Source organism: Aethalodelphis obliquidens, unplaced genomic scaffold (assembly GCF_003676395.1).
Source record: "Aethalodelphis obliquidens isolate GAN/ISIS:26980383/991018 unplaced genomic scaffold, ASM367639v1 scaffold6, whole genome shotgun sequence".
NCBI classification, from domain to species: domain Eukaryota; kingdom Metazoa; phylum Chordata; class Mammalia; order Artiodactyla; family Delphinidae; genus Aethalodelphis; species Aethalodelphis obliquidens.
Window position 1 is genome coordinate 62,757,948 of NW_020837950.1, and position 25,733 is coordinate 62,783,680.

At 50.3% G+C, this 25,733-nt stretch overlaps 1 protein-coding gene across 9 annotated transcripts in view; it reads left to right on the forward strand.

Annotated features, from left to right (window-relative positions):
* Positions 1-25,733, forward strand: part of JADE1 (jade family PHD finger 1) — a 58,944-nt gene that overhangs the window by 18,395 nt on the left and 14,816 nt on the right. For 8 of the 9 annotated variants that reach the window (XM_027103705.1, XM_027103700.1, XM_027103704.1 and 5 more), the window contains exons 2-8: positions 476-553; positions 10,318-10,403; positions 13,438-13,595; positions 15,546-15,733; positions 18,293-18,504; positions 21,470-21,637; positions 22,899-23,015. In XM_027103705.1, coding sequence (XP_026959506.1) covers positions 502-553; positions 10,318-10,403; positions 13,438-13,595; positions 15,546-15,733; positions 18,293-18,504; positions 21,470-21,637; positions 22,899-23,015 — 981 coding nt within the window. In that variant the 5' untranslated portion in view covers positions 476-501. Of the gene's footprint in view, positions 1-475; positions 554-1,244; positions 1,406-10,317; positions 10,404-13,437; positions 13,596-15,545; positions 15,734-18,292; positions 18,505-21,469; positions 21,638-22,898; positions 23,016-25,733 lie in introns of those variants that run through there. The other variant, XM_027103708.1, reaches the window with a different exon arrangement.

The window sequence follows — 25,733 nt, forward strand, 5'->3', positions numbered from 1 at the left end:
GCAAAATTTGCCCGAGAAGCATCGTCACGCCCAGCGCAGCGTAAATATTCACACGTCCCGGCACAGCCCCATCCCCACGCATATGCACACGCGTAAAATACGAATCTGTCTGCGGTGAGGAAGCCCTGTGCTCATTGCCGGGGGTTTGTTCCTGCAGAGCCTGCTGCCAGTCCCCTAAAGAGACTCCTGGAGTAGTTGTAGTGATAATGTCACAGGAACGAGAGAGAAGGCCTGGCACCTTGGGGAGACCTGCTGATATGTGACTTCTCCACTCCTCCCCCTCCTTTTTGAACCTGTTCTGTTAATAATTGCACCTCATTATGTATCTTTGGTCTTTTTACTGCTTACGATTCAAATGCTACTTAAAGCCGATTGTTTGCTTTTGTGTGCTGTAAATCCTGGGCTGCCATCTGAAGCACAACTTGATGATTGTGTATTATCATCTTGGGTTAAGTGCTGTCTCATTGCCTTGCAGGCTGCCTGCTGTTTCCCGGGGAGATCATGAAACGAGGTCGCCTTCCCAGCAGCAGTGAGGATTCTGACGACAATGGCAGTAAGTCCTGCTTTGTTGTTCTTGGAACCTACCAGGGTTTGGGTCAGTGTAAAAACATGGTTCTTTAATGTAATGCTTTAAATAGCTGAGGCCCTTCGAATATCAGGGAGGTCAGCGAAGAGCTGAGGCCTGAGAAACACATCTGAGTGTGATACTGCAGGTCTGTAACCAAATCTTTCTGGGTAAGGTTGACTGCAGGCAGGCATTCCTCAGGCTTCCTGTTTGTTTTCCAGAGATGGATAATCCAGTTTCAAGAGTCACTGGTGTGTCTGTTTTTCCTAAACATCATTTACAGCACTTCACAGTTGCTCTTTATGAAAAGGGAACTTAATCGAAGCCAGTTAATTATTAACTAGTCCAACCCCCGATACAAAGGGAGATTGAGGACTGCCTAGTGTGATGTGAAAATATTAAGTACACGAGTCGGCGGTCTTCAGTTGATTTGAACATGCCTGTATTTAATAATACTACTGTATGCATCTCAGCTCTCTGGCATCCTCGTATTTTCACAGTGCAGCTGAGAACCAGAAGTTAGTTGGCTTCCAGGCAGGCAAAATAAATGTCACACAGCATCTGTGTATTGGGAAGCTAACAGACGATCCTGGGAAGAGCTCCCTTCAGATAACAAGGAAATTTTGTACCTAGCACAGTGCCTGAGCTCTGGCCCGTTATCTTATGTTTTATATTACAGATCAAATTTGGGAAACCTTGAAAGAATGCTCGCTCTGCTGAGTGATGGGAAAAGTATTGGGCCTGCTTTCAAGGAACTCTGTCTTTGGCATATATAAGATTGAGCTCCGATGGAAAGTCACCAGGACAGTCGGAGATGCCTTTCTGATGCACTGTGGAAATGTATATATGTAGACACAAACTCAGGAGGGGGAGGGCAAGGGAAACCTACAGAGGAGATAAAAGTTGGGCAGGTCCTGAAGGATGAAATCGTTTCAGGCAAACAGGGTTGTCTTTCCGCGCTCCAAGTTTTCGGCAGATTAAAAGTGGCAAATTAGAAAGCAAAGCTTTGCCGTAGGTGGCCACACTGACAGCCACCGGAAACATTAAAAACAGAAGAACTCAAACACAGCAGTTTGACTGGAGCGTTGGGTGCAGGCATGGAGCAGTGGGAAGGAGAACTGGTGGTGATGGGTGGGTGTTGGGTGTTGGGGGTACCTGCGAAGTAAGCTGAGACCGGAGGACGGTGAAGGGCTGGGAGCTCTTGGGACAGATGGTGGGAGCTAATGTTTGGCGCGAGGGAGGAGTGAGCTGGGTAAGCACTCCAGAGAGAGGGGCGTTCCTTCTGTTTCAGGGAGCGGTATTAAGGGGCTGTACCCCGTCTGTGGGAGCGTTCGGGAACCCTGAACTTCTTAGCGCTTATCTATTCACGGCCCTCACTACCTGTTTTCTCTATTTACTTAGGCTTTTTACTCCTTGAGGCAAAAACATGCTTAGGTATTTCTTTTCTGCCCCCTGTGGTGCCGGTCAAAGTGTCCTCTGGAGTTATAAGCACTCAGTAAACGCTGGCTGTTAGCTCGTGTACACAATTTGTCCTGCAGCAATTAAAAAAGAAAACAACTTGCTTTTTAAGTTCAGAATTAATCAGAAGAAGGGTTCATGAGTTATGTCCGTGTACTAACAGTGCCTGGTAAAAGGCTCAGAGTCCTGTTTTCCTCTGATTTTGGTTGAGGAGCCAGTCCGTGCTCACGTTGTTGACTCTCAGCACTGCCTCATGTCCACTTTGGGAGAGCTGGGTTAGAAAAGGTTCTCCTGGAATGTTCTCTCAGACTTAGACTCTTCCCCTTTCTGGACTAGAGGATGTGCATTCTTGACGTTTCTGTGTGTGTCTAAGTGTCCTCCTATAATCCAGTGACGTCGGATTAGGGCCAATCATTTTCATTTAAACGCCGATTTAAAGGCTTTATGTCCAAATACAGTCACATTCTGAGGTATTGGGGGGTTAGGCTTCAACATATGAAATTTTGGGGGACACAGTTCAGCCCATAACAGCCCTAGAAGACCAAATGCTTCATCTAAACCTATATTTCCACCCAGAACTCTAGGGGAAGAGAGTACCCAAAGTCCCCACCAAAAGTCTATCCATCAGGTCACCTTCCTGGTAATGGGCCTTTTTCGTCCTCCAGCTAATATGCCTGTGTCTGTGCTGGCCTCCCTGAAGAAGGCAGGGATGGAGGACTAAGATAAATACCTACAGGGTACAACCTGGGTTTTGTTCTACCCTAGGCTACACGTGGAAATAGAGTGGTGGTGGTAGAGGATGAGGATGCTAGCTGCTAGTGGAAAGGAGGCAGGCTGGCTGTGTCCTGGAGTTGATTCAGTGTGAAGCGAGTGGTGACACTTGATGGCTGTGCTGTCTGTCCAGGCCTAGTGATTTGGTCATTATGGTGGATGATGGTCGTGGTAAACAGCTCTCATTGAGACCCCCAGAATGCCAAGCCGTACGAACACATGTACATTATCTGCACCATGGGACACACTCCCCATCCTTTCTGAGGGCAGCTGCTGCCCAGTGTGGGCTTCTGCCACCAGCCTGCCTGTTGGCACTGGAGCCCGTCCTCTTGTGTAGGCACGTGGTGGGTGTGGGCAGGTGCCTTCTGCCCCTGCAGTCAGGTGCACAGAACTGGGCCTGCCCTTAGCTGGGTCTGAGTACTTGGCAGCCCTGCTTGTGAGATGGGCGGTCCGTGCGGTGGCCTCTCCCCAGCCTTTCCAGCCTGCAGTCCCGACGGAAGCCTGGCAGCAGCTCCCGGCCCAATGCAGAGCATGTCAACGTGGAGAAGAGGCAGCTGCGGACGTCAACTTGGGGCCCCAGCACCAGCCATGGTCACGGCTAGGCCCCGCTGGCCTCCTGGGCTGGGTGGAGCCCTTTGCTTTGATTTCTGGCCTGGTCCAGGGGAACACCGGTGTGGTATTTACAGTTGGGGATGGACCGGCATTTTCTGTGCCAGTGCAAGCCCTCATCCAGCTGCAGTCATACTTGTTGAAGCCTTTCTCCGGGTGCCCTGGACTGCCAGCCTTGGCAGTTGGATGAAGTAGCACTGGGGTGTTTGCAGGCTGTGTCTGTAATTGCTGGGCTCCTGGGACTGGGTGGCTCAGCCAGTCTCTGAAGTTATGCATTGTGCCAGGGTGTGGCCCGGGGAAACAAGCACTTTATTTCCTGCTTCCAAGTCCATGGTCCTCTGTGTTAGGGGTTTTGGCAAATGTGGCAGTGGGTCCCCCAGCTATTTTTGGTGTTTCCATCCAGCCTGCAGGGAGGAGGAAGGAGCTGGAGGTTGAATCGGTCATCATTGGCCAATAATTTTATCAATCATGTCTCGGTAATGAAGCCTCTGTAAAAACCCAAAAGGACAGAGGTCAGAGAGCTTCCAGGTGGCGAGCGCGTGGTGACTGGGAGAGAACGGTGCGCGCCGAGAGGGCGTGGAAGCTCTGTGCCCTTTCCCCATGCTTTGTCCTACGTATCTCTTCGTTTGGCTGTTGACTCATATCCTTCAATATCCTCTTAGAGTTAAGTTGGTGATCTAGTCAGTAACATGTTTCTCTGAGTTCTGTGAGCCGCTCTAACAAAGTAGTTGAACCCGAGGAGAGGGGCTCATGGGAACCTCTGCCAGTCAGAAGCACAGGTAATAACCTGGGCTTGGCAACTGGCATCTGAAGTGGAACTTGGTCTCACGGGACTGAGTCTGGAATCTGTTTCTATCTCCAAGTCAGAATTGAGTTGAATTCCTGGACACGCTGCTGGCGTCTGACAGTTGCTCGTTGGTGTGGGGAAGCTTCCACAAGCACGTGTTGGAATTGGGTCTGGGAACCATTTTCACCTGCCTAATGACCTAAATTTCAGGGCTGTGTTGACCACCCCGTGGGAAGGCCTGGTGTGTGGCGAGGGCTCTGGGGCCAGGCACCTTGTGAGGGCCCTGCCTGGTCTCCCGGTTTTTCACACCTGCGCTGACCCTGAAACACTCCTGTCTTCTCCAGTTATCCAGCCAGCTTCTGCTCCATCACTGGTGATAACGAAGGCACAGAGAATAGCTGAGTAAAATTCAAACCTACTAATTCTGCACTTAGTAATGCAGGTCGATGAGTGGCAAACATGAAGTTTTGTGAGGACTTCTGTTTTTCTGGGCTCTCTCCAGCTTACAGATAGAAAATGAAGAAAGACCAGAATTTTTAGTGGGTGAAACGTACTTTCTGCTTTGGACCCTTTATGTTACATTTTTAATAACTTGCCGTCATGTTTTTGGTCTGGCTGTGCTTGGTTTCCTTCATGGCAAGTCTCTGGAGGCTTCTTGGAGGTTTCTCTTTTGCATAAAAGTTAACTCTGCTTCCACTTCTCTTTCTGTTTGACTGTACCTTTAATTTGCTCCTTTCCCCCCATCAGTTGCATCTTGTGATACCGCAGAGTTGTGTAGGAATTCTTGAAATGTGGAATTTTGGGCTCAAGTACTACAGAACGTGGGCTGTGCCCGTGTCTCCTCCAGGCACATGGAGATGGCTTTACCCCTTTTCAAACCCGACTTGGGGCTTGTCCTTGACATCGATGGGCAGAGCATCATCTTGGGCTTGAGGAGTAACTAGCACAGCATGATCTGGTCTGTGGACTTGGACTCAACAGAAGGGCCGGGTGACCATGAAACATTATGTCAGTTGGTCAAAGGCCCAAGTATGTTGAAACATTCTTGGGCCAGTTCTCTTAAGGTGCCCATTAAGCTTTGTTTCTTTGGAAGGTGGAAGTGAGTTGGACGGTTAGAGCTAAGCCATGCTGGGATGGAAGGGCTGGGCTGTGGGAGACGTGGGGTCAGACCCTGATAGAAACAGCAGTGGTGTGAGAGGCTTGTCTTCTATCATGCAGTTCAAGCAAGTAGAACTACATTACATTTGTTTTCTTCTTTCGGATAGGACTTTGCATAGCACCACTTTACTGGCACAGGGCTGGCCTGGCCTTGCTCCCTCCAGTCTGCTCTGCTGTGGTGACACCAGCTGGCCTGCAGGGCTCCACACTTGCTGGGTCCCGAGCACCTTCCTTTGTTAAGCTGGTTTAACACTCCTGAAGACACCAGAGCAGTGTTTAGCATCTCGAGGCGGGGTCTGAGACACAGGAGATTCGCCATGTGGTCAGTGGTGACGTTCTTTTGTAGTTTGCATTTGTGGCGATGTGAACAGCCACCCAGGCTGCCACTCATTCTCATTTCTGAACCTTTCATGCGCTGCACCACCTGGGAGGCTTAACACACACGAGCTACCGAATGTCGGAGGTGTGTGCAATATGTATTAGATTTGCTCTTGAGGTTTTCTTCCTTATTTTAGATCTAGGGCAAGACAGCATGACTATTTTTAATATTTCAAAGGAGAGTGTTCGAGATAAATGCATAATAGCACCAGAAGGCAGGGTTCATAATGCAGTGCGCGCACGGGAGCCACGCTCTCGATGCCGCGACCTGTGAGCCTGCTATAGCTTTTATTATTCCCCCCACATTTCTGTTTTAAGGGAAGGTGGGGATAGTAAAACAAAGCAAGGGTTTATTTTCTGTTAATTCTTCTCAGTGTTTCATGGAGATTAATTGTTGATACTCAAACAGCGTATATGTCAGGAATTTAAAAGTCACGTACGCTTGTCACTAGAGCGGACTTAACTTTAGGTAGTAATATCTTGTGTGTGGGCAATAAAATAATTTTAGATATTATTGCCAAATTTTTAGAGTTACTAACTTCTCCTGAAAGCAACGAGAAAATAAAACAAAATCTTACTTGCCATATTCTTTTTTTTTTTTTTTTTTGCGGTACGCGGGCCTCTCACTGCTGTGGCCTCTCCCGTTGCGGAGCACAGGCTCCGGACGCGCAGGCTCAGCAGCCATGGCTCACGGGCCCAGCCGCTCCGCGGCATGTGGGATCCTCCCGGACCGGGGCACAAACCCGTATCCCCCGCATCGGCAGGCGGACTCCCAGGGAAGCCCTATTTGCCATATTCTTAATTTAGCTTGTCATTAAATGTTAGCATTCTGAAAACAACAAAATGCAGCACCAACCCAGCATAATCTTAGCACGTGGTTTTTAAGAACTAACAAGTGGCCAGTATTTTACTATAGTGTAAATCAGAATCTCCCAGTCCTTTTGGTGTTTGAAATACTCTAATTTCTGGCTTAAAATTCTTTTTCCTCCAACATACTTTCAAAAAAAAATGTTCTGTGACATAACTTTTTAAAATTAAAATGGGTGCGAATTATTTTTGCTTGGATCGTGTTCTGGGAAGTATCCAGAGGGAGCATGGGTGAGGGAGGAGAACTGGCGTAGGAACGTCAAGGCACTTGGCTTGGAGTCTCCTGTGGACTGGCCGTGGATGTCTTTGTAGATGGAGGTGTGTTCCAGTCAGGAAGCAGTGCCCCCGCCATGCTGTCTTTAAAGGCATTAGTGCTTTGTTTCCCATGGCCTCATCTTCCTCGAGATCAAAAGCATGACTTCTCATAGGTGAAACAGAGCCACCTCCGACTCTTGAGTTACAGTCCCAAACAACGGCACTGTGTTCTGTTCACTTAAAGACGTTTTTTTAAAAAATTGAGGCTCTGGTGTGTGCACAGCACTGACTTAGGTATACTGTGTGTTGTAACTAGTTATGACACAGTGTTAAAGTGAATTAGAAGGAGGAAATCACCGTCAGCAACTGTCTGCTGCTGGACGTGGGAGGATCCAGCTTCTCACTGTTCAGCAGCAAAGTCTAGGTTTTACACAAACCACCTGTGCAGGGTAAAACGGAGCGTTTTCTTTTCCTTTACTGTTAATGGATGGTAGAAAATCATCACTTATTCTCTGCACACATTTAAATTTGTACACTTTGATACATTTTGACATGTTTACACCCATGAAATCATAAAACTCATGATAATCCTTCTCTCCCCACTTTCCCCAGTCAACCTCTGATCTACTTTCTGTCCCTATAGATTAGTCTATATTTTCCAGAGTTTTATATAAATGGAATAATACAATACATACTCTTTTTATCTTTTCACTCCACATAATTATTCCTGCATTCATCCGTGTTGTGTGCATCAACAGCTCGTTCTTTTTTATTGCTGGGTAGTATTCCATGGTATGGATATGCCGCTGTTTGTTTATTCATTCACTCTGTCAGTGGATGCTTGGGTGGTTCTATAAATAAGCTAAGAACATTCCTTATGTCAGTGATAATTTAAACTTAGCTTTCCCCCCAGTCTTTCCCTTTCTGCAAAGTGAGTTTAGTAAGATTAATTTTTCTCTTCCTCTTTTTGCATTAGGCAAATTAAAAGGAAGAGGAACAGACTTTCTGGGTGGACCAGCATTTCTCTTGGGTAATACAATCAGATACCAGATTTGTAGCATTTTTGAATATCTGTTTTTAAAAGCAGGCAACATTTTTCAAGAATATAGAAGCAGCCCTGGAAAAAGTTACTAAATGATTGCAATTACTTGGATGTGTCCTGTGCCAGCAAAGCTGCAAGCTTCCTGGCAACCTTGGAAACCACCCTGGAGGGATCCTGACCCAGAAGGAGGCAAAAGAGGGTCATAAAACTTAAGAATGCATGAATTTGTTGTTGCTGCTGCTTTTAACTCTGAAAGTGTTCGATGTAAGCGCTTGTGTCCCTGGACCCCATGTTAGTTATTGAAGTACAGCAATGGAATGGCTTAAAATTTCTTGTCATTTATAACCCTGTACCTAGTGATTCACAGTAAAGGGGGCATCCCTGTCTGCCCTGCACCTCTTCGCCCTCCCTGAGCCCCGGGGCCGTCCGTCTACAATTGTCTTGTGCTTTTCCCCCGTCTCTTCTTACCGCCTGTGGGCTGGCCAGACGATGGCCTGCAGGACCGGACGGTGGAGGAGAGGCCTGTCTGGAGACATGAGCTGCTTAGCTGCCTTCCTCATCAGGTTTCTAATTTGGCTTCTGTCTTCCTTTTTCCAGTGGTGACCAGATTCAGAGCTTCCTACAAGTCAGGCTCACCCCAGTGTGCCCAGAGTATTTCTTTCAGTGTGGGTGTGAACTTTATTCTTGTTCATCTGGGAGTCTAGAGAGACACACTTAGGATTGTTTTTTAAAGAAGAATTTTCTAGACTGTTACTGAACAGTGCGGTAGCGTCACCGATAGGAAATCTAATTCTGCTGGCGTAGCAGCAGACCGTCAGTCAGTTGACCCAGTAAACAAGCCTCAGGACTGGCCATCAAGGGTCGTGCCCTTCCCTGTCAGAGGGAAGCTTGGCAATCCCCTTCAGTCCCTGTCATTGCAAATCTGATGATAGGCTTATGGGCAGAACCTACTCCCTAATGCCCCCAGAGTCTTAAGAATGCTTTGATTCTGTGTCCCTTGTCTCTGGAATCTGTAGAGATAAGGGTTTCCTGTTTTGAGTGGCAAGTGATTTTACTGGTAGAATGGCAGTTCCCTCAGTTTTTAGCTTTTATTTGGGGCGGGGAGTTGTTAATTTCTGGGAGATGGTACAGTTTGTTCACCATGGAGGCACGTTACTGGGAAGGTAGACAGGTGGTTAGGGCTGTTTCAGATCTCTGGTGTCAGTACGGCACCCGCGGACAGGAGGCGGTGGCAGAGGCAGAGAAGAGGAGCTGGGCTCTGAGCTGTTGGGCCGTGGAGTGGATGTGTCCTGAGTGAAGAGAGTCTAGAATGACTCTCTGATTTCGGACTTCAGGTAGAGATGGTGGTGATATGCGTCAAAGTAGGAATAAGGAGAGCAGGTTTGAGTATAATGTCTAGCCCAGTCGCTGTTGTGCTGGGTTGACTGATCTCAGGAACGCCGTGGGCTTGACTGATGTCTGATCTGAAGGGTGAACATGGACCTGGTGCCGGGGAGGGAGGTTAGTGTGGGAACGCAGGTCTGACAGTCTCCTGGGCCTGCCAGGTAAGACCGTGGGCGTGGATGGGCGCTCCCCGGGGAGGGCACTGGAGCAAGAAGGTGAGAGAGCTCATGCGGGAGGGCAGGGACCCACAGTGGGGGCACCAGGAAGGAGAATTGCCGCTGCGGCTGAGGGAGCGTCTCAGGCAGGGTGGAGACAGTGCTGCAGAGGGGTCTCAGGCGCGAGAGGAGCTCAGACTCGGTGGCAGTTAAGAGACATAGGTGGCCTGGTAGGGCTTCCAGTTTCCGTGGCTTGGCGGGGGAAAGGCCCCACGACAGAGGATAAGAGCATCTTGTCCTCGGAGCTCAGAAGAGAGCTGACAGGCATTCTCTGGGAAAGGGGAGTAGGCAATTTTAAAGGTGATTTGGCCGGAGCACCTAGTCTACGGCGGGTCTGAGTTTCCCTTTTTTAGGGATTGCTAAGTTCTGTTGTGGAGTCAGACCTTTTGGGGCACGGCTTTAGGATTTAGCACAATGATGGTAGTGTTTCAAAGTTACTGGAAATTAAGAGAGAAGCTTCTGAATTTCTATTTACCAATGCAAGGCTTTGAACCTCTGCAGAAGTGCAGGCTCATGGGTGAAGGCTCTGCCCGCACGGTGTTCTTGAAAGGCCTCTCCCCCCGTGAGTTGTGCCTGTGACGCCGCAGCCCTGAACGCAGTGTGTGCGGAGTGGTCTTGTTGGCCTGCTGTGGGAAGGGAGCGTTTCAATGAGCCGTGGGGGTGGAGGAGCTCCAGGAGGGGAGAGGAGAGCTCTGGCAGAGCATCGGGCCGGCTCCTGGGGCGGTGCTGAGGGGCGCCTCGCTGAGTCTGGTTAAAAAAAAGAACCCTGTGAACCCTCAGTGATTGGTGTACTTGTAATTTATTCCTATTCGGATATTTGTTTCTTTAGGCCTGTCAACTACTTGGTCACAGAATTCCAGATCCCAGCACAGGAGAAGTTCATGCTCCAGACATGAAGATCGAAAGCCTTCAGAGGTATTTCTTGAATGCTGGCGTGACTGTGCGTGTCGTACGTGTGTGCGTGAGTACATATGGTTGACACACACACCTGGTTGGTTGATAGTGGTGTCAGTCTGTGCATTCTTGGGCAAGTTACTTAACCTCTCTGTGCCTCAGTTTCCAAATCTGTAAGATGGGGATAATACAGGTGTTCACCTCGTAGGAGTTTTGTGAGAATTAAGTGGGTTAACACCCAGAGGTTAATATGTAGAGGGTAAATCCTGCTCAGTAAATGTTAGCTATTATTATTATTAATTCTTTTCATTTTTTTTTTTTTTTTCCTTCTCTGTTTCACCTTTGCTGGCTCCCAGCAACTTTTCCTATGGCCTGGAGATCAGCATGTTCAGCTGCTGCTGGTCACTGCCAGCCTCAAGTTAGTTTTAGTCGTGAATTTGTGGTTTGTTTGGCAAAACCCAGTGTAATTCTGGGATTCTGTTTAGGGGATTATGCTTAAGGCTTTCTCCCCTTCTTTTGAAATTTGTTTCTCACCTTACATTTCCCTGCTCCCTCACATTTTGTTATTATCTACCTATCTGTCATCTATCCAAAATTGTTTTTGGGTGAGTTTCTTTGTGGCTTTTGTTGGTTAGGGGCCCCTCCCACTCCTGAGATCTGTGTTCTCTGAAAACCTTGGACTGGGCTCTGAGGATCTAAGTGATGGAAGAAAAGGCATTTCAGTTTGTCACAGTGTTTAGGTGAGCAGGTTATGGGGAAGAGAGTTTTCGGTCCAGCCCCTTGGTTTTGCACTGCCTCTTAGTGGGATGACTTCAAAGACAGCCTCATCCCGTAGCGACTGAGCAGAGGCCGCCATCCATGAGGAACTTCTTCGACGGTAGCAGGGAAGCCGGGGGCGCTGTGTTGAGCGTAGGATTCTTTAGTTGTGGAATAACTTCCTCCACGAGGAAGTAGCGTATAATATACTTCAGAATTGTGCGAAACCATCCCAGGGGACACTTAAACATTAGATCAGATGCTCACGAGAAGGTGCCCGTTTTATCACCTTGACTTATTCCAGGCCTTTGTCCTTTTGAATCTGCAGCGCTGCCTTCCTTTCCTCTGGTATCGGGAGTGACTCTGCTGCTCTTTTTTCTCTCTTTAATTCCCTCCACAGCCCCCTCAATACCCTTCTGATGTCCACACCGCACTCCTGTTATTTCAGGGCAGGAATTCAGGGTGCTCCAACAGGGAGCTGATACCTGTGTGAGAGCACCGGTGCCCCGGGTGCAGCTAGAAACCCCTCCCAGAGTCGGCACTGGCAAGTGTGGATGGTGCCAGTCTTGTCCCTGACCTGTGTTTTGTTCCAGCGTTGTTTTTTTTTTTTTGGATGGAGTGCTAAAGTGGAGCCCTGCTGGGGACTCAGGAGCTCACGTCCATGTGAGGGCATCTGTTTCAGTCCCTGACCGTCCTCATCCAAGTCCCTGAGCGCAGGGACGTTGGGCTGCCTTTTCTCATCTTGTTGCTTCAGTCTGATTTTCCTCCTTGGGCAAAATCCCTTACTTGTTACTTACCAGACTTAGCTGGAACGTGTTTTTAACTGATGTGCTTCCTGAAGGTGTAGATCTGTGACTTTGTTTGAAAGGACTTTTTGGGGGTCTGCAGGGCACGGCTGACACAGTTAATGCTCCCCGGGGCGCGGGCGGGCATCTGCCGCAGGGCTCGGTGCTGCAGGGGGGCCTGATCTTGTGCTTTTGTGTGTGGGGGTGCACAGCCAGGTTCTTGCTTGTTACTGGGACTTTAGAGATGAGGAGTGGCAAACTGGGGGCAAGTCGGGCCCCAGACGGCCGGCTGGAGACGTGGCCCTCTTCCTCAGACACTGCCTCAGACTTCGTTACGGTGACGTTCATTTAAGTGATCACCAGCCCGAAAAGCCACCGGGAAAAACAAATACGGACCTATTAGCAGGCGTATAGTGTGAACTGTGCTTAGCAGCACAAGAAGGAACTCCCTGTCCCAAGAAGAGAGAGTTCAGCATTGTGACTTGTGTAAACAGGGAGTGTAGCTTACAGATGCAGGCACACTTGGTGCCAAATACAGCTTTGGGCCGGCGCTAATGCCAGGGTCAGAGCTTCCTCGTGCGGCCCTGGGACAGGAGTGGGCTGGGCTCCGGCCGCCTCCCCCCCCCTCCCCCGCCAGGAGGAGCGGGCACGCGGGGGCCACCCTTGTGCTGCTCCCCTCCTGGCCCCAGATGAGGGCCGAGGGGTGCTTTTGAGTCTTGTGCGTCTGTTTGTGGCAGGGTGAAGACAGGGTGGTAGCTTGCTTGCTTGCTTCTTTCTTCCTCTCTTGTCTCCTCCCCTCCCTCCCTCCTCTCCTTTCCCCACAAATGCTGCTTTCCTAGTAGAAGTTATGCTGGGTGAAGGTGTGCAAACACATTCTTTACCAGCCCATTTTCTACCTTGCCTCCATTGGTGTGTCGTTGCTTCTCTCCCAGATGTTTCCATCCTGTACTCTGCCCGGCTCTAGCCAACCAGGACCCGCCCTCCCCGGACACCTTGCTGTTAAGCCCAGGTGCCTGGGCAGGTGGGAGGTGGGGAGAGGCAGTCTGAGTAGAGAAGAGGGGTCCCTGGGGGCTCTGGGTTTTGGCTTGGAGTTGTTACATGGTTAGTGGAGTTTTATTTCTTAAACATTTACAAGAAAGTCACCCTTGAGTGAAATATCTCCCTCCAGGGATTTTTTAGGCGCGTGTTTTCAGCAGCCTGCTTGGTGAATTGGGAGTTCTTAGAAGTTTTTCCGGGGACGGCAGCGAGGTTCCTGTGTTGCAGTAGCTGGTGCGGACGTCGCCATCTCTCGGAGCTGGCGAGGGAGGGAGGGCAGTGTGAGCTGCTGCCACCTCCGACCCTGAGCGAGGCCCAGGGCGTGGCAGGCCGAGGGGTTTCCTGTAATAGGTCAGACTGGTTCTCTGTTGAAACAGTGACCTTGTTACGTGGCAGCTCCATGGTTACCCTGCAGCTGCCAGCGCTCTGAGTAAGAATGCAAATATCCAATGTCAGTGACCCTTTCTTTCCCTTTCCAGGTGTTTAGGACAGACCTGATCACTGCCATGAAGTTGCATGACTCCTACCAGCTGAACCCAGATGAGTACTATGTGCTGGCAGATCCCTGGAGACAGGAGTGGGAGAAAGGGGTCCAGGTGCCGGTGAGCCCTGGGACCATCCCTCAGCCCGTGGCCAGGTAGATGTGCCCCAGGGGAGGGGTGCCGCCTCTCCCCTGACAGTTGCCTTTCTGCCCTGATAGCCGGGTGCCTGAGAGGAGGAGCAGTGGTGTTTGGGTCAGCAGTGAGGCTTCTGGGGAAAGAGAAATGCAGTAGAAACACACCTCAGGTCCGAAGGTAGTGCTTTTAAGGGCCATGGGCCTCCGAACTTAACATTGCAGCCAATTGGGAAGGTGCCTCTCTCTTAGGAAGGTAAATTCCAAGGCTCCCTGGGAAGTGGCTGGCTGCGGGGGAGGGACATTTGGATGTTTGCACAGCTGCTTCCCCTCTCCCTCTGGAGGGCCGCTGTGCTGGAGAGAGGTGCCTGTCATCGGTTGGGTCCTGCGTGGTCCCTCCACCTCTGGGGGAGGACGGGTGTGAGCAGTCCTGCCAGGTTCGGGTCCCGCGGGCGGGGAGCTTAGCGGAGGAGTGTGTTGAGGAGTACTCCTCGGGTGGGCTTTCTCTGGATTTACTTCTAACCACTTTTCTCCTTAAGGGTCTTGAGGGTCGGCTCTTCGCTGACCGGCTTCAGCGTGAAGCTGGGCCGGTTTTCTTGTTTCCTCTCCGGCCGGCTCCACTGGCCTTGAGGCTCCTCGCGGGGCGAGGGAGCTGAGTGCCCTCTGTGCTCAGCTGGCAGCCGGCTTTGCCGCCGCTGCGTGGTCAGTCACCTGCCTGCTTTGCGAAATGACCTCTTTCACCGTTGCCAAGTGTGGACTGAACTTAACCCTTGGCCCTCACCCACGTCCTGTCCCTCAGGCACTGGCGGTGGTCGAGTCTGGTTATTGTGTCTGGGATCTCTGTGACAAATGTCCCCATAAAGATGCAGGCTGAAACGACGCTCCGATGCCTCCACAGGTCAGACTGCAGCCTGTGGAGTGGACGGAGGGTTTCACTGGGCTCTGTGGGAGAAACACGGTTTGGTTGCCTCAGGGTTGCCTCTGGGGCACAGTACCGACTAGCTGTGCAGCACTGACGATCCCAGTCCAGGGGTTACGAGCCTAGCACAAGATGAGTAAACGCTAACACGGCTCATGGAAGTGTCAGCTAAAACCCTGCCCTTAGCTGAGTGGGACGAACAGCTCCCTTAACCGTGCCTGTCTCCGTGTCCTGTAGGTAAAGCCACCCTGGTAATCACAGGGTGACGGAAACACCTCGACGGCCTCTTTGGACAGCTGGGTGTTAACGCGAGCTGCCGGCACGCTGCGACATGCAGGTGGAGGGCCGGTGGCCGTGGGGTGCTCCCCAGGCGCCTCACTGCCCGTCGGCAGTGGTTCGCCCTCTTCCTGCACTTTCTTTTGCGGGGGCCGGCAGTTCTCCAGGCGTTCCCGGGGCGGGGGCGAGGGTGCAAGTGCAGGAGCGGAGGGCACTTGTGCTCCTCCCTGGGTCCCCAGCTGTGCCGGGAGCATCCCGCCCGTGGCTGGGACTCTGGCTCTCAGACTGCTTAGCGATGGACAAGGCCTGAGTTCTAGAACCAGAGGTGACGGGTTTCTCCCTTTGGCTTCCCGGCCTTCTGCTGTGTGTGCCCTGCCATGCGGCTGCTCTGGCCGCCTCCGTGTCCCTGAGAACCCAGGGCTTGGTGGCCTCCAGCAGGGGCGGGCAGGCCTGGTTAGTGGAAAGTGATGTAATCTTTAACCCTTGACACTGCTGTCACAGCTGGTGGCTGGGCACGGCAGCGTCCTGGGAGGCCACGTGGGAGAGGCTGATTTTGAAGACTTCTGCAGCGTTTTCACTTGCATCTCTTTCTATTTTAGGGGTTTTAACGACTCCTGCTTTGCTTTATCAGCGGTGGCGTTAGGGTTTTAACTCTCTGAACCCGGCAGTGACCTAAGGTTTGGGGATTGGAGGTGGAAGCTCGCTTGGGGGCCTCCTGGCAGACTTCCTTTCTTGTGGCAGGAAGGGTGACCTGGCTGCCTTGTTTTCTTGTTAACCAGGGTCGTGTCTGAAGAGAAGTCCCTCATGTTCATCAGGCCCAAGAAATACATCGTCTCGTCGGGCTCCGAGCCTCCAGAGCTGGGCTACGTTGACATCCGGACGCTGGCCGACAGCGTGTGTCGTTACGATCTCAACGACATGGACGCTGCGTGGCTGGAACTGACCAACGAGGAGTTCAAGGAGATGGGTGAGAGGCGGGGGCTCTGGTGCTTGGCCGCGGACGATGAGCGGCGAGTGCGTGAGGCCCGCGGTTCAGGGGCGAGGCTCCTCACCGCTGGCGATGCCAGCTCCGTCTCGGCCTCAGCCCGGTCTCGGGATCACGGGCTCTTTGTTGGAGATGTGCGTGTCCTGCTGCGGCAGGTGTGCTGAGAGGGACTCAGTCTGTGTGCGTCTCGTGGACAGAGAGGTGGGATCGAGGAGGGGTGTCTTCCACGGGCAGGAAAGCGGGGGCTCCCAGTTCCTGCCCTGCACCCCGCAACCCTGCCGGTTACCTCAAGAGAACTGAGGCCCAGAGAAACGCAGCGCTTCCCCGAGATCGCACGAGGGTCTGGTCCACAGTTTCCTGCTCCGGTGTTCTGTTTCTTCCCCCTCCGGCGGTGCTCTTCGGATGCCGCCTTCTTCAGCCGTGGCCTGCAGTTTCTCACAGGAGACGCCACTCCAGCCAAGCTCACCGTTTTCCAAACACATCCCTCGTGTTCTCACCTCAGTGATTCCCCTTGGGTCCTTTTCCAAACCTGAGTGCTTTCTCCTCTCACCCGTCGATGTGTCCTGGCTTTCCTTTGGTGAAGCCCTACCTTAGCTGGGTGCCCTGCCCATTGCGATCTTTTCTACAAGTCAACTATTCTCGTGTATGTACGGCTCAGAGGACCTCGTCTGCTTGCATCTCCTTGTGTCACGACCAGGAGGACACTTGGATCTCGGCTCACACACCACTTCAGGTTGCTAAGGGTTGCCTGAAGTGTGGTGATGGCAAGTCAGGGAGACCCAGTCTGGGCTTCCTGTGAGAGACGTGAGGATTCATTAGCATGTGCTGTATGTAGGTCAAGGTCGGGAAGTGGTGGCACAGGCTGTCTGTGTGCAGTCTAGCACATGGTGAATATCTACGGAGTGTTTCATGGTGGATTTCAAAGCCCTGAAGGGCCAAGACTTTGTTTCATGTGGAAGCCTGAGCCCAGCACAGGGCCTGGCGTGTGACAGGTGCTGCCATGCGTGCTGCTCCCCAGCCTTTGAATGGGAACGATGGTGTGGACTGAGCTGGGAAAGCTGTTACTCCGATATTTTGATAAAGTAGATCTCCTTCCTTTTGGTCCTTGGTTTTAGGTATTAGTGGCCAGGATGTTAGCAGGCTAGGAGGTGGGGGTCTGTTCGGAAGTTTTCAGTGGTCTCTTGGAACTGAGTACTATGTTTTAGCTTCATAGACTATAAAATTCTACTTTGTAAAGACAGCTGTAACGCACTGGACTGACTGGGTGTCCTGTGTTAAGGCAGAGGGACAGACGGCCAGGGACCGGGGGCTTCGGTGGGTGGTCTAGGTGGTGAGTGCTGGGCTTACTCGTCAGACTGCAAGGCGGAGCTGAATACTTGGGCAGGATGAGCGATGCAGTTGTAGAACATGTATTGAACGCATGCGTAAAGGCGTTTGTCTTAGCTTTTATTGGTCTTTTTAATGGTAGAAATGAATTATAGGGCATAGGGCTGTATTTTCAAAGCCAGTGGTGTTTTCGGAACTGGTAGGAGGAATTGAGATGAAACCTCCTGGCCGCGCAGAAACGACCTCGTCATGAAATAAGGTTTGAGATGATAGGTGGCTTTTTTGACTGTGTGTTTAGGTCTTATCACAGTGTCAGCGCTAATGTGTGCTCCAAGTTTTCAAAAACTTGGAAGTCTTAATTAAATCTATGATAATGCATATAAGTTGTTGTTGGCCCTAATGACACTTCTGTTGTTTCTTGCCAGTTACATGTGTTTGAATATTTTTTACAAGCTGTTTTTTTCTTTCCTGCATGAGTATTTTCATTGTAGGAAGTTTGGGATACGTCCGCAGATGGAAGAAAATAAAAGTCTCATCCCCACCACTAGCCGTAACCACACCATGATAACCGCCTGAAGTTTGTTTTTGGCCGTTCTTGCATAAGAATGCATTTTCTTTGATTCACCAGGAGCTGTCTGTCTCCTTTGCTTGAGACGTCCCTTGTGTTTCCGTCTTTCATGTGTCTGACTAACTATGCATCTCAGCTTAGTAAATTCAGAGGGTGAGGAGGGGATAAACCAGGTAAAAAACATTTGAGCGTTCACAGTGAAATCTGTTCTCGGCACCATTTTAAGTACCAAGAATGGGATGTGTTTTTGGAAAAAATGCCCAAACCATAATAGGTGGTCATGGTTTTGAAGTCACTTACACGCTAGTTGGTATATATAATACTGTAATGAAACGACAGTCTAATGATATATGCATTTAATAGCCTGGAACCATTTTGGGAATGATCTTTTTACAGCAAGCACTCCATCTTCAGTGCCTGACCGTGCCTGACCGTAAACTGTTGGGTGGAAGTCTCTTTCTGCCTCTGAATTTCAAGACCCTTCCTTGGAAGGGTCTGAGGGACATCCAATAGAAAATATTTGGGGGGCACTCAGGAGAGATTTGTTTATAATATTATTTATTCATTGTGCATTTTTATTAGTATGAATAGTATTATGTTTATTAATACGGGTTTATTAAAATGGTTTTGTGGCATTTTCCCTCCAGGAATGCCTGAGTTAGATGAATACACCATGGAAAGGGTCCTGGAGGAATTTGAACAGCGATGCTACGATAATATGAATCATGCTATAGAGACTGAAGAAGGCCTGGGGATTGAATATGACGAAGACGTGGTCTGTGACGTCTGCCAGTCGCCCGACGGTGAGGACGGCAATGAGATGGTGTTCTGTGACAAATGCAACATCTGTGTGCACCAGGTATGTGGGCAGCGGGGCCCGGAAGGAGGCCCCCTGGGGTGGTTCCTCCAGACAGGGTCCATGAGTTAAAGACGTGGGCCCATCTTTTTTGTTGCTGACAGGTGCTTAGTGTTTGAAGTATTTCTTGTTACTTTTACAACCAGGAGAACAGGATCCTCTGTGGACCTCATTCTTTCTTCGCATAGTGCCTTTATTCCCATCCACAGAAGTCAGGTTTACTGAGACTGTATGAGCCCCTCTGCCCTGCTCCAACACCTGGCTTTATAGCTATTGAGAACACTGGAGGGCAGGGGGCGGGGGGACTCTTGAAAAGGCGGTTAGTTTGCTGTGTTAGTTGCCCTTGCACGAGCTGGATGGCTTAAAAGAACAGACGTTTGTTGTCTTGCTATCTGGAAACTAGACGTCTGAAATCAGGGTGTCGGCAGGGCCACGCTCCCTCTGAAACCCGGACGGAGAACCTTCCTCGCCTCCTGGCGGTTTGCTGGCGGTTGTGGGCGTTCCTTGACTTGCAGCCGCACGACGCTGGTCTCTGGCTTTGCCGTCACTTTGTGTCCTCCCCACGCATCTGTGTCTTCACACGTCGCCATCTTCTTGTAAGGCCGCCGGTCACGCTGGATGAAGGGCCCACCCTACTCTAGTGTGACCTCATCTTAACTGACTACCTCTCCTGTGGCCCTGTTTCCAAACGAGGCCACATTCTGGGGTACCGGGGGTGTTAGGACTTACTTTAACATATACTTTTCGGACACTAGTCAACACATAACATTTGCTAACATGTCAGTAGATAAACGGAGCCCTTGAACAAGCGGAAAGGGTCCCCTTTTCTTGAAAGTTATTTCCTGTCCTCCGCGATGTCGAGGATTTGGCGGTTGCTTCAGTAAGGTTGGGCACTGGGTGATTTAAAAAGCTTGGGAGAATCTTAGTCTGGACCCTTACCTCTCTCGTTTATTTTTTTCATGCAGTAATGAAGTAATTTGTATTTCTGTGGGGACACGTGTTCACATACACTCTTTAGGTAATAGGCTCTCCAGAGGTACTTTCTTTGAATTCACCTGTTGATGCTGAGATTTAAAACCAACTTAAAGGGACAGTGGCTTGGGTGACCTCTTGGCAAGAAGAATCCAGTTTGCTTTGTGAAGTTCCTGACTATTGTTTTCTTTAGAATGTGTCTGCTTCCTGGGTTTCCCTCTGCCTGAGGACTTTACCAGCAGTGGCCTTGTCCCGTCTCATCCTGATGGGGAGACCACAGGTCTCTTGCTTATGAAGTCATGTTATAGCCCATCTGTAGCTCTGGGTTTTCAACTTATCTAGGTGCTTTCCTCGGGATAATGGAGAATTCTTAGAGAGATTTTTTTGTTTCAAGACGAGCGTTGTGGCTGCCATTGTTGCTTTTACGTTGTTGGTGCCATTGACTTGGATGATGTTTCAGTTCTTTTCCTGCCATTTTACTTCCCCCCCCCACCCCCCACAAGACAAATCTTGTTTGAAAAAAAGGGTTCTGCTTGAAAACTGCTCAAACCCTCTGCTTATAAATGAGTTAACTGAAGTCAGGGTGGGCTGTTCAGCGTCCCACTGCGGGTTAGTGGCAGAGCTGGAGCTGGAACTCGGGGAGCTCTGGACGACACCCACCCCCACACCCCCGCCCCGAGCCTGGTCTGCTGTTCTTTCAGCCACACCACGTTGCCTATTAGCATTTCCTGTGGTTCCTTTTGCTTTTGAGATGCTCTTCATGACTTGTCTTTCAGGCGTCCTCTATTTAATCTTCTATTTTATTTAGACTTGCTTTTCCAGTAAAAAAAAAAAAAAAAAAAAAAAAAATTACCTCTTCAAATGAGACTTTGTCTAGAGTGCCTGATACAGACCTTTCTGATATTTGAAACCTTAATCATGTCAGTTTGCGCTATTAAAAAAAAAAAATTTTTTTTTTTTTTCCTTCAGCAAGTCTGTGTTGACAGTGGCTCATTCATGGCACCGACACAGTACTCCTAAGCTCCAATCTTAGTGTCACTTAACTTCCCTGAACTATCATCCTGTGGTTTCCTTTTTGCGTCCTGGATATTCAGATTGCATAGTGGCTGTGTTTTTCCTGTCTGGAGAATTGGAACTATGTTACTGTCTCTCCACTTCCTGACTTGTAGTTCATTTAAGGATAAAGTTCTGAACAGTTTGGTGTTTTTAAAAGGCTCTGCATGTGCTCCTGGTACCATCATGGTGTTGTTTCTTCACTTCTTTAACGTTTGCCTTTTCTTTCTTTGAACCGTCTCAGTGACTTTAAGTTGCCTTGATTCCTGCAGTTTTTGCTGTCTTGTGTAATTTACCATCTTATGCAAAGCAGGCTTTGTTTTAAATATCCGCCAAAGAGACCAAATTCTCTTTGTCTAGAATGTCTCATTTTTCTGCGCCTGTTGTGCTCACTTGTGTGTGGGAGGCGGGCGGGGTGTCGGCGCCTGGTCAGTAGGGCTTGCTTAGCCCAGGGAGCGAGGCTGGTCCTCAGTTCCCTCTCCTTTTCACTGGTGTCTCGTGTAGTAGCTCTGGGAGGCTCTCAACTGCTTTGTGTTTTTTCCCCCCCTTTATAGCCCACCTACATCAGTAAATCAGAGAGGGGTGCCTTCCGCCATCTAGCCCTGGAGAGAGTTTTGAGGATTTACTGCCCAAGTATTTAGAAACTTGATATAGATGGGTATCTGTAGCAACACGGCAGATCTTTTACAAACCTTTCTGTCCTCAAGTAGTTTTCAGGACCACCCTCTGGTCGGTAAGTACGTTGTACCTCGTACCCACCTCCCGACTGCTGCTGTGAGGCTGCCCGGCACTCTTCCTGAAAGGAGTGCCTCTATGTTGGGGGTGCTTCTGTTAAAATCTTTCTAGGCGTTTTAAAATTCGTAGACACACAGGGTAAAAATAACTCTTTTTTTTTTTTTTTCTGTTTCTCTCTTTTCCTTGGGGATGTGCTGTGGCTTTACAGGCCTGTTACGGAATTCTCAAGGTCCCAGAGGGCAGTTGGCTGTGCCGGACGTGTGCCCTGGGGGTTCAGCCCAAGTGTTTGTTGTGTCCCAAGAAAGGTGGAGCGATGAAGCCTACCCGCAGTGGGACCAAGTGGGTCCACGTCAGCTGTGCGCTGTGGATCCCCGAGGTGGGTGCCCGTGTTGGTGGTTCACCTTGGGAGCCCGTGGCTGTTCGTCCTCACAGGGAGCCCTTCATCACTGGGCCACTTTGTAGCCGAGGAGTAAAAAGACACCTTTGAACTGCTACCCATTTTTCCACCTTAAATTGAATCTCGAGCATGCTGTCGTGTGGTCAGTGGTGTGTAAATTGGTGGAAACGTTAATTGGAGGCAGCCGTGAGTTGGATTCTGGGTGGAGGTGTTCAGACTTCCCTTCTGATGCCTCTGCAGCTGACCCTCCGCTGCTGTCACGCTCCCAGAAGCGGACCCGCGGCGTTCTTTTGTCCGCGCTGCGGCCCGGGTATGGCTCTGTCCTTTCCCTGGGATGGGCCGTAGACTCCTGGGCCCGGTGAGCCATGCATACAGCACCGTCACGGTTAAAGAACCACTGCCCTAGGTCACATTTTTGTGATTTTTTATTAAAATTCTTACTTGGCCTCAACCTTTTTAATTTCAGGTCTGGTCTAATTTATTTCAAGTCCCAGACCTTGACTGATTTAATTTGCTTGGCTCACTCTGAGACTATCATTTGTGATTCAGATTTCAGCATTTTTTTGGCATATGATTTTGGTGCATTTTCCTCCCGAGGAAAAGTATCTGGGAGTGATTTGGATTGAGGCTTCACGACTCGGGTCTTGGTAGCATGGGAATCGCACGGTTTGGTATTAACAGGGATGCAGTTCAGTGATCCAGGCTGAGAGGAGAGGGAGGGGACCTTACTTATCTTGGTAGTTTTCCGCTTTGTATGTAGTGATAGTTTCTGACTGAAGAGAATGGCTTTCTTTAGTGAGAGAGAGATTAAAAGTGGTCAATGTTTACTTCTGCTCCATCGTTCACAACTGATTGCAATATGTTTGAGACGGATTTCCAGTCCTGACCGCTTCTTAGCGGACCAGAGGTGTGGTAGATGGGTTACCTTGTCTTTGCTGTCACTCGGGTGAGCAGTGAGCATTGGGGTGTCTGAGTGTTTTTACAAACAGGACGTTTGTGTCAGATGACCCCCCGCCGAGGAGGGCGTAGAGTTGGCCCAGAGCTGGCCCCTAGCTGGCCCCTGTGCTGTCCTGATGCTTTAAAGTGGGGTTCTACCTGCGCTCGGAGGGTGAGTGCCCCTTGGCACCCTCTGGTAGGAGGACCGTGGGGGAGGAATGGATCTCTGAGTTGCTGCTGTCTGTGTCCGGCCCCTGTCTTGACGACCCCTGCCACCCTGTCTTGTTATTTCTTGGGCCTCCAGGTGAGCATTGGCAGCCCCGAGAAGATGGAGCCCATCACGAAGGTGTCTCACATCCCCAGCAGTCGGTGGGCGCTGGTGTGCAGCCTCTGCAATGAGAAGTTTGGGGCCTCCATACAGGTAACCAGCCTAGTCAGGATGGCATTATCACCCTTCCTTGTGTTCCAGGGAGCGGGACGCGGGAGGGCTCTGTGAGCTGACCGTCACAGGGCTTGGAGATGGGGCTAGAATCCAGGAAGCAGGACGAGGTTCTCACAGCCCTTCTGAGGTTGCTGAGGGACGTCTCCAGCCCAGTATACACACCTTCTGTTGGTGGAGAGTGTCCAGTGTGACCGGAACCCCAGCTGTAACCATCACAGGGCAACTCAGAAGTCCGCCTGAGCTGCAGGGCAGTTCCAGTTTGTATCTGGTTTCTCCCTCCCTGCCCAAAGCCTGGCGTTGCAGCTCTTTCCACAGGCCGACAGTTCTGGGGAAGAACTGGAGTCTCGGCACTGGAGGCTTAGTCACCCTCCCGCCTGCCGAGCGGCAGCCCTGCCTCTGTGGCTGCCCCCGACGCCGCTGGTTTCAGAGGTGTGCGCGTGGGGTGTCTCGGTGCAGTGCGCACTGTTGGAAATCAGCTTGGCACGCCAACCCTTTTGCATTTGGCAAAACGGGGACTCCTTGGAGCACCGACCGGGTGGGTGGAGGGACACCCATGAGGTGCTGCACCAGGGGTTCTGCCCAGTCTGAATATCTGATTTTTTTTATGGTACAGTGTGGGGGAGGGGAGCTCGTAGGTAAGAAGCCGGCCTGCGTTTTCTGTGTCCACGTACAGGCAGGTGTAGACAGCCATGAGGCAGATAACAGGATCACGGAGAGACTATTGATGGCGTGCTGTTTCTTGGTGTTGTCTAAAGCGCTGCCTGAGAAGTTCCTCTCCGGGCCTCACGTTTTTGGCGTCTAGACAGGCGTGACCTCGGAGGCCTGAGGTGCTGTCCCACCGCGGTCTCCAGATGCTGTCTGCGGCTGCCGTTGGCCCTTTGCCTCTGTGGGGGCCGCCAGCTCAGGGACGCCGGCCCCTCCTTGGTCCCCACGTCACAGTCCGTGGGCAGAGGTGCCGGTTTGGGGCGGCTGCCCTCTTGATGCAGGACATGCAACGGCTTGGCACACACACACACACACACACAGAGACAGAGACACACATAGACACACACAGACACACACACACAGACACACACACACTCTCTCTCTCTCTCTCTCTCACTCTCTCACTCTCACTCACTCACTCCACAAGCTCGGTCAAACTGCCGGTCGGGGCTTTTAAAGAAATGACCTCATTTGGCAAACTCAACTTGTATTTTGGCTGGTAAATATTCCTCTGTGTAAGGTATCCACTGACTGGTGTTTCTTTTTACAAGTTTTCATTTTACACGCCAAGCTGTTGTGCTTTTTCTTCCTTATCACTTCCACTGGTGTTCAAGAATCCAAAACGTAACAGAATATTCAGAGGGTGAGGCATGAGACAGCTGGTGGGATTTGGCTGTGGACCTTGAAAATAGTGCAGATTTTTGTATGTGAATGGAATCTGCTTAAAATTAAAACATGACAAAAGCCTCTGGCCTGAGCGTTGTGTTAGGAGGGAGTGAAGGAGAAATGTTTTAAAAGCCACAAAATAAAAGAAGACACAGAGGGGGGGGTGTGTGTGTGTGTGTGTGTGTGTGTGTGTGTGTGTGTGTGTGCAGACGGCCCGTGCGAACACTTGCAGGGAACAGGCTGGGGCAAACCAAGGAAAATGGACATCGTTTTCTTCCAAGTTACCCGGTGTTCTTCTGAGGTTAGAAATTACGCCCTTTACTGAGTAGGTCCTTCACTGATGTTTCCAGGAGGCGGTCGATTGGGATCTCTGTGTCTCTTTTGAAGAGAGACGATAAAATGACTTTTTTGTTGCCGTTGACCTCTTTTTCCCAGAACATGAATTTGAAGGAGGAGAGGCCAAGGAAGTTTTTGATGATTTTTCATATCTTCACAGAATAGACTGATTTTATTAAAGAATTCCTGTCTGAAATGTCTGCAGCTGGAAAGGCTCTGGCTTACGTTTCTGTAACATCTGTTTGCTGAGTCAACCTGAATAGGAAAACCCAGAGGAAGGCCATTTGGCGTCTTTACAAAGCCCCGTATAAATGTTCTGCCGTGGCGAGTTCCTCTTTTCAGGTCGGGGCGCTGAGTTGAAGTGTCGTTTAAGCCAAACACTGGTAGTGTCTCCGTCATCTGTTCCCACTTTACTTCCCACTTGGCTGCCTGCTAGGAGGGAGGAACACTTTGTCTTGTACTGATAGTGACCAGGTGTGTGTATGTGTGTGTGTGTGTGTATGTGTGTGTGTGTGTGTGTGTGTATACTGATAGTGACCAGGGGTGTGTGTGTGTGTACTGAGTGACCAGGTGTGTGTGTGTGTGTACTGATAGTGTCCAGGTGTGTGTGTGTGTACTGAGTGACCAGGTGTGTGTGTGTGTACTGATAGTGTCCAGGTGTGTGTGTGTGTGTACTGAGTGACCAGGTGTGTGTGTGTGTGTGTATGTGTACTGATAGTGACCAGGTGTGTGTGTACTGATAGTGACCAGGTGTGTGTGTGTAATGAGTGACCAGGTGTGTGTGTGTACTGATAGTGACCAGGTGTGTGTGTGTGTGTACTGAGTGACCAGGTGTGTGTGTGTGTGTGTACTGAGTGACCAGGTGTGTGTGTGTACTGATAGTGACCAGGTGTGTGTGTGTGTGTACTGATAGTGACCAGGTTGTGTGTGTGTGTGTGTGTGTTCTGCCACTAAAGCTGATTTCACACATTCCTTGGAATTGAGGTTATT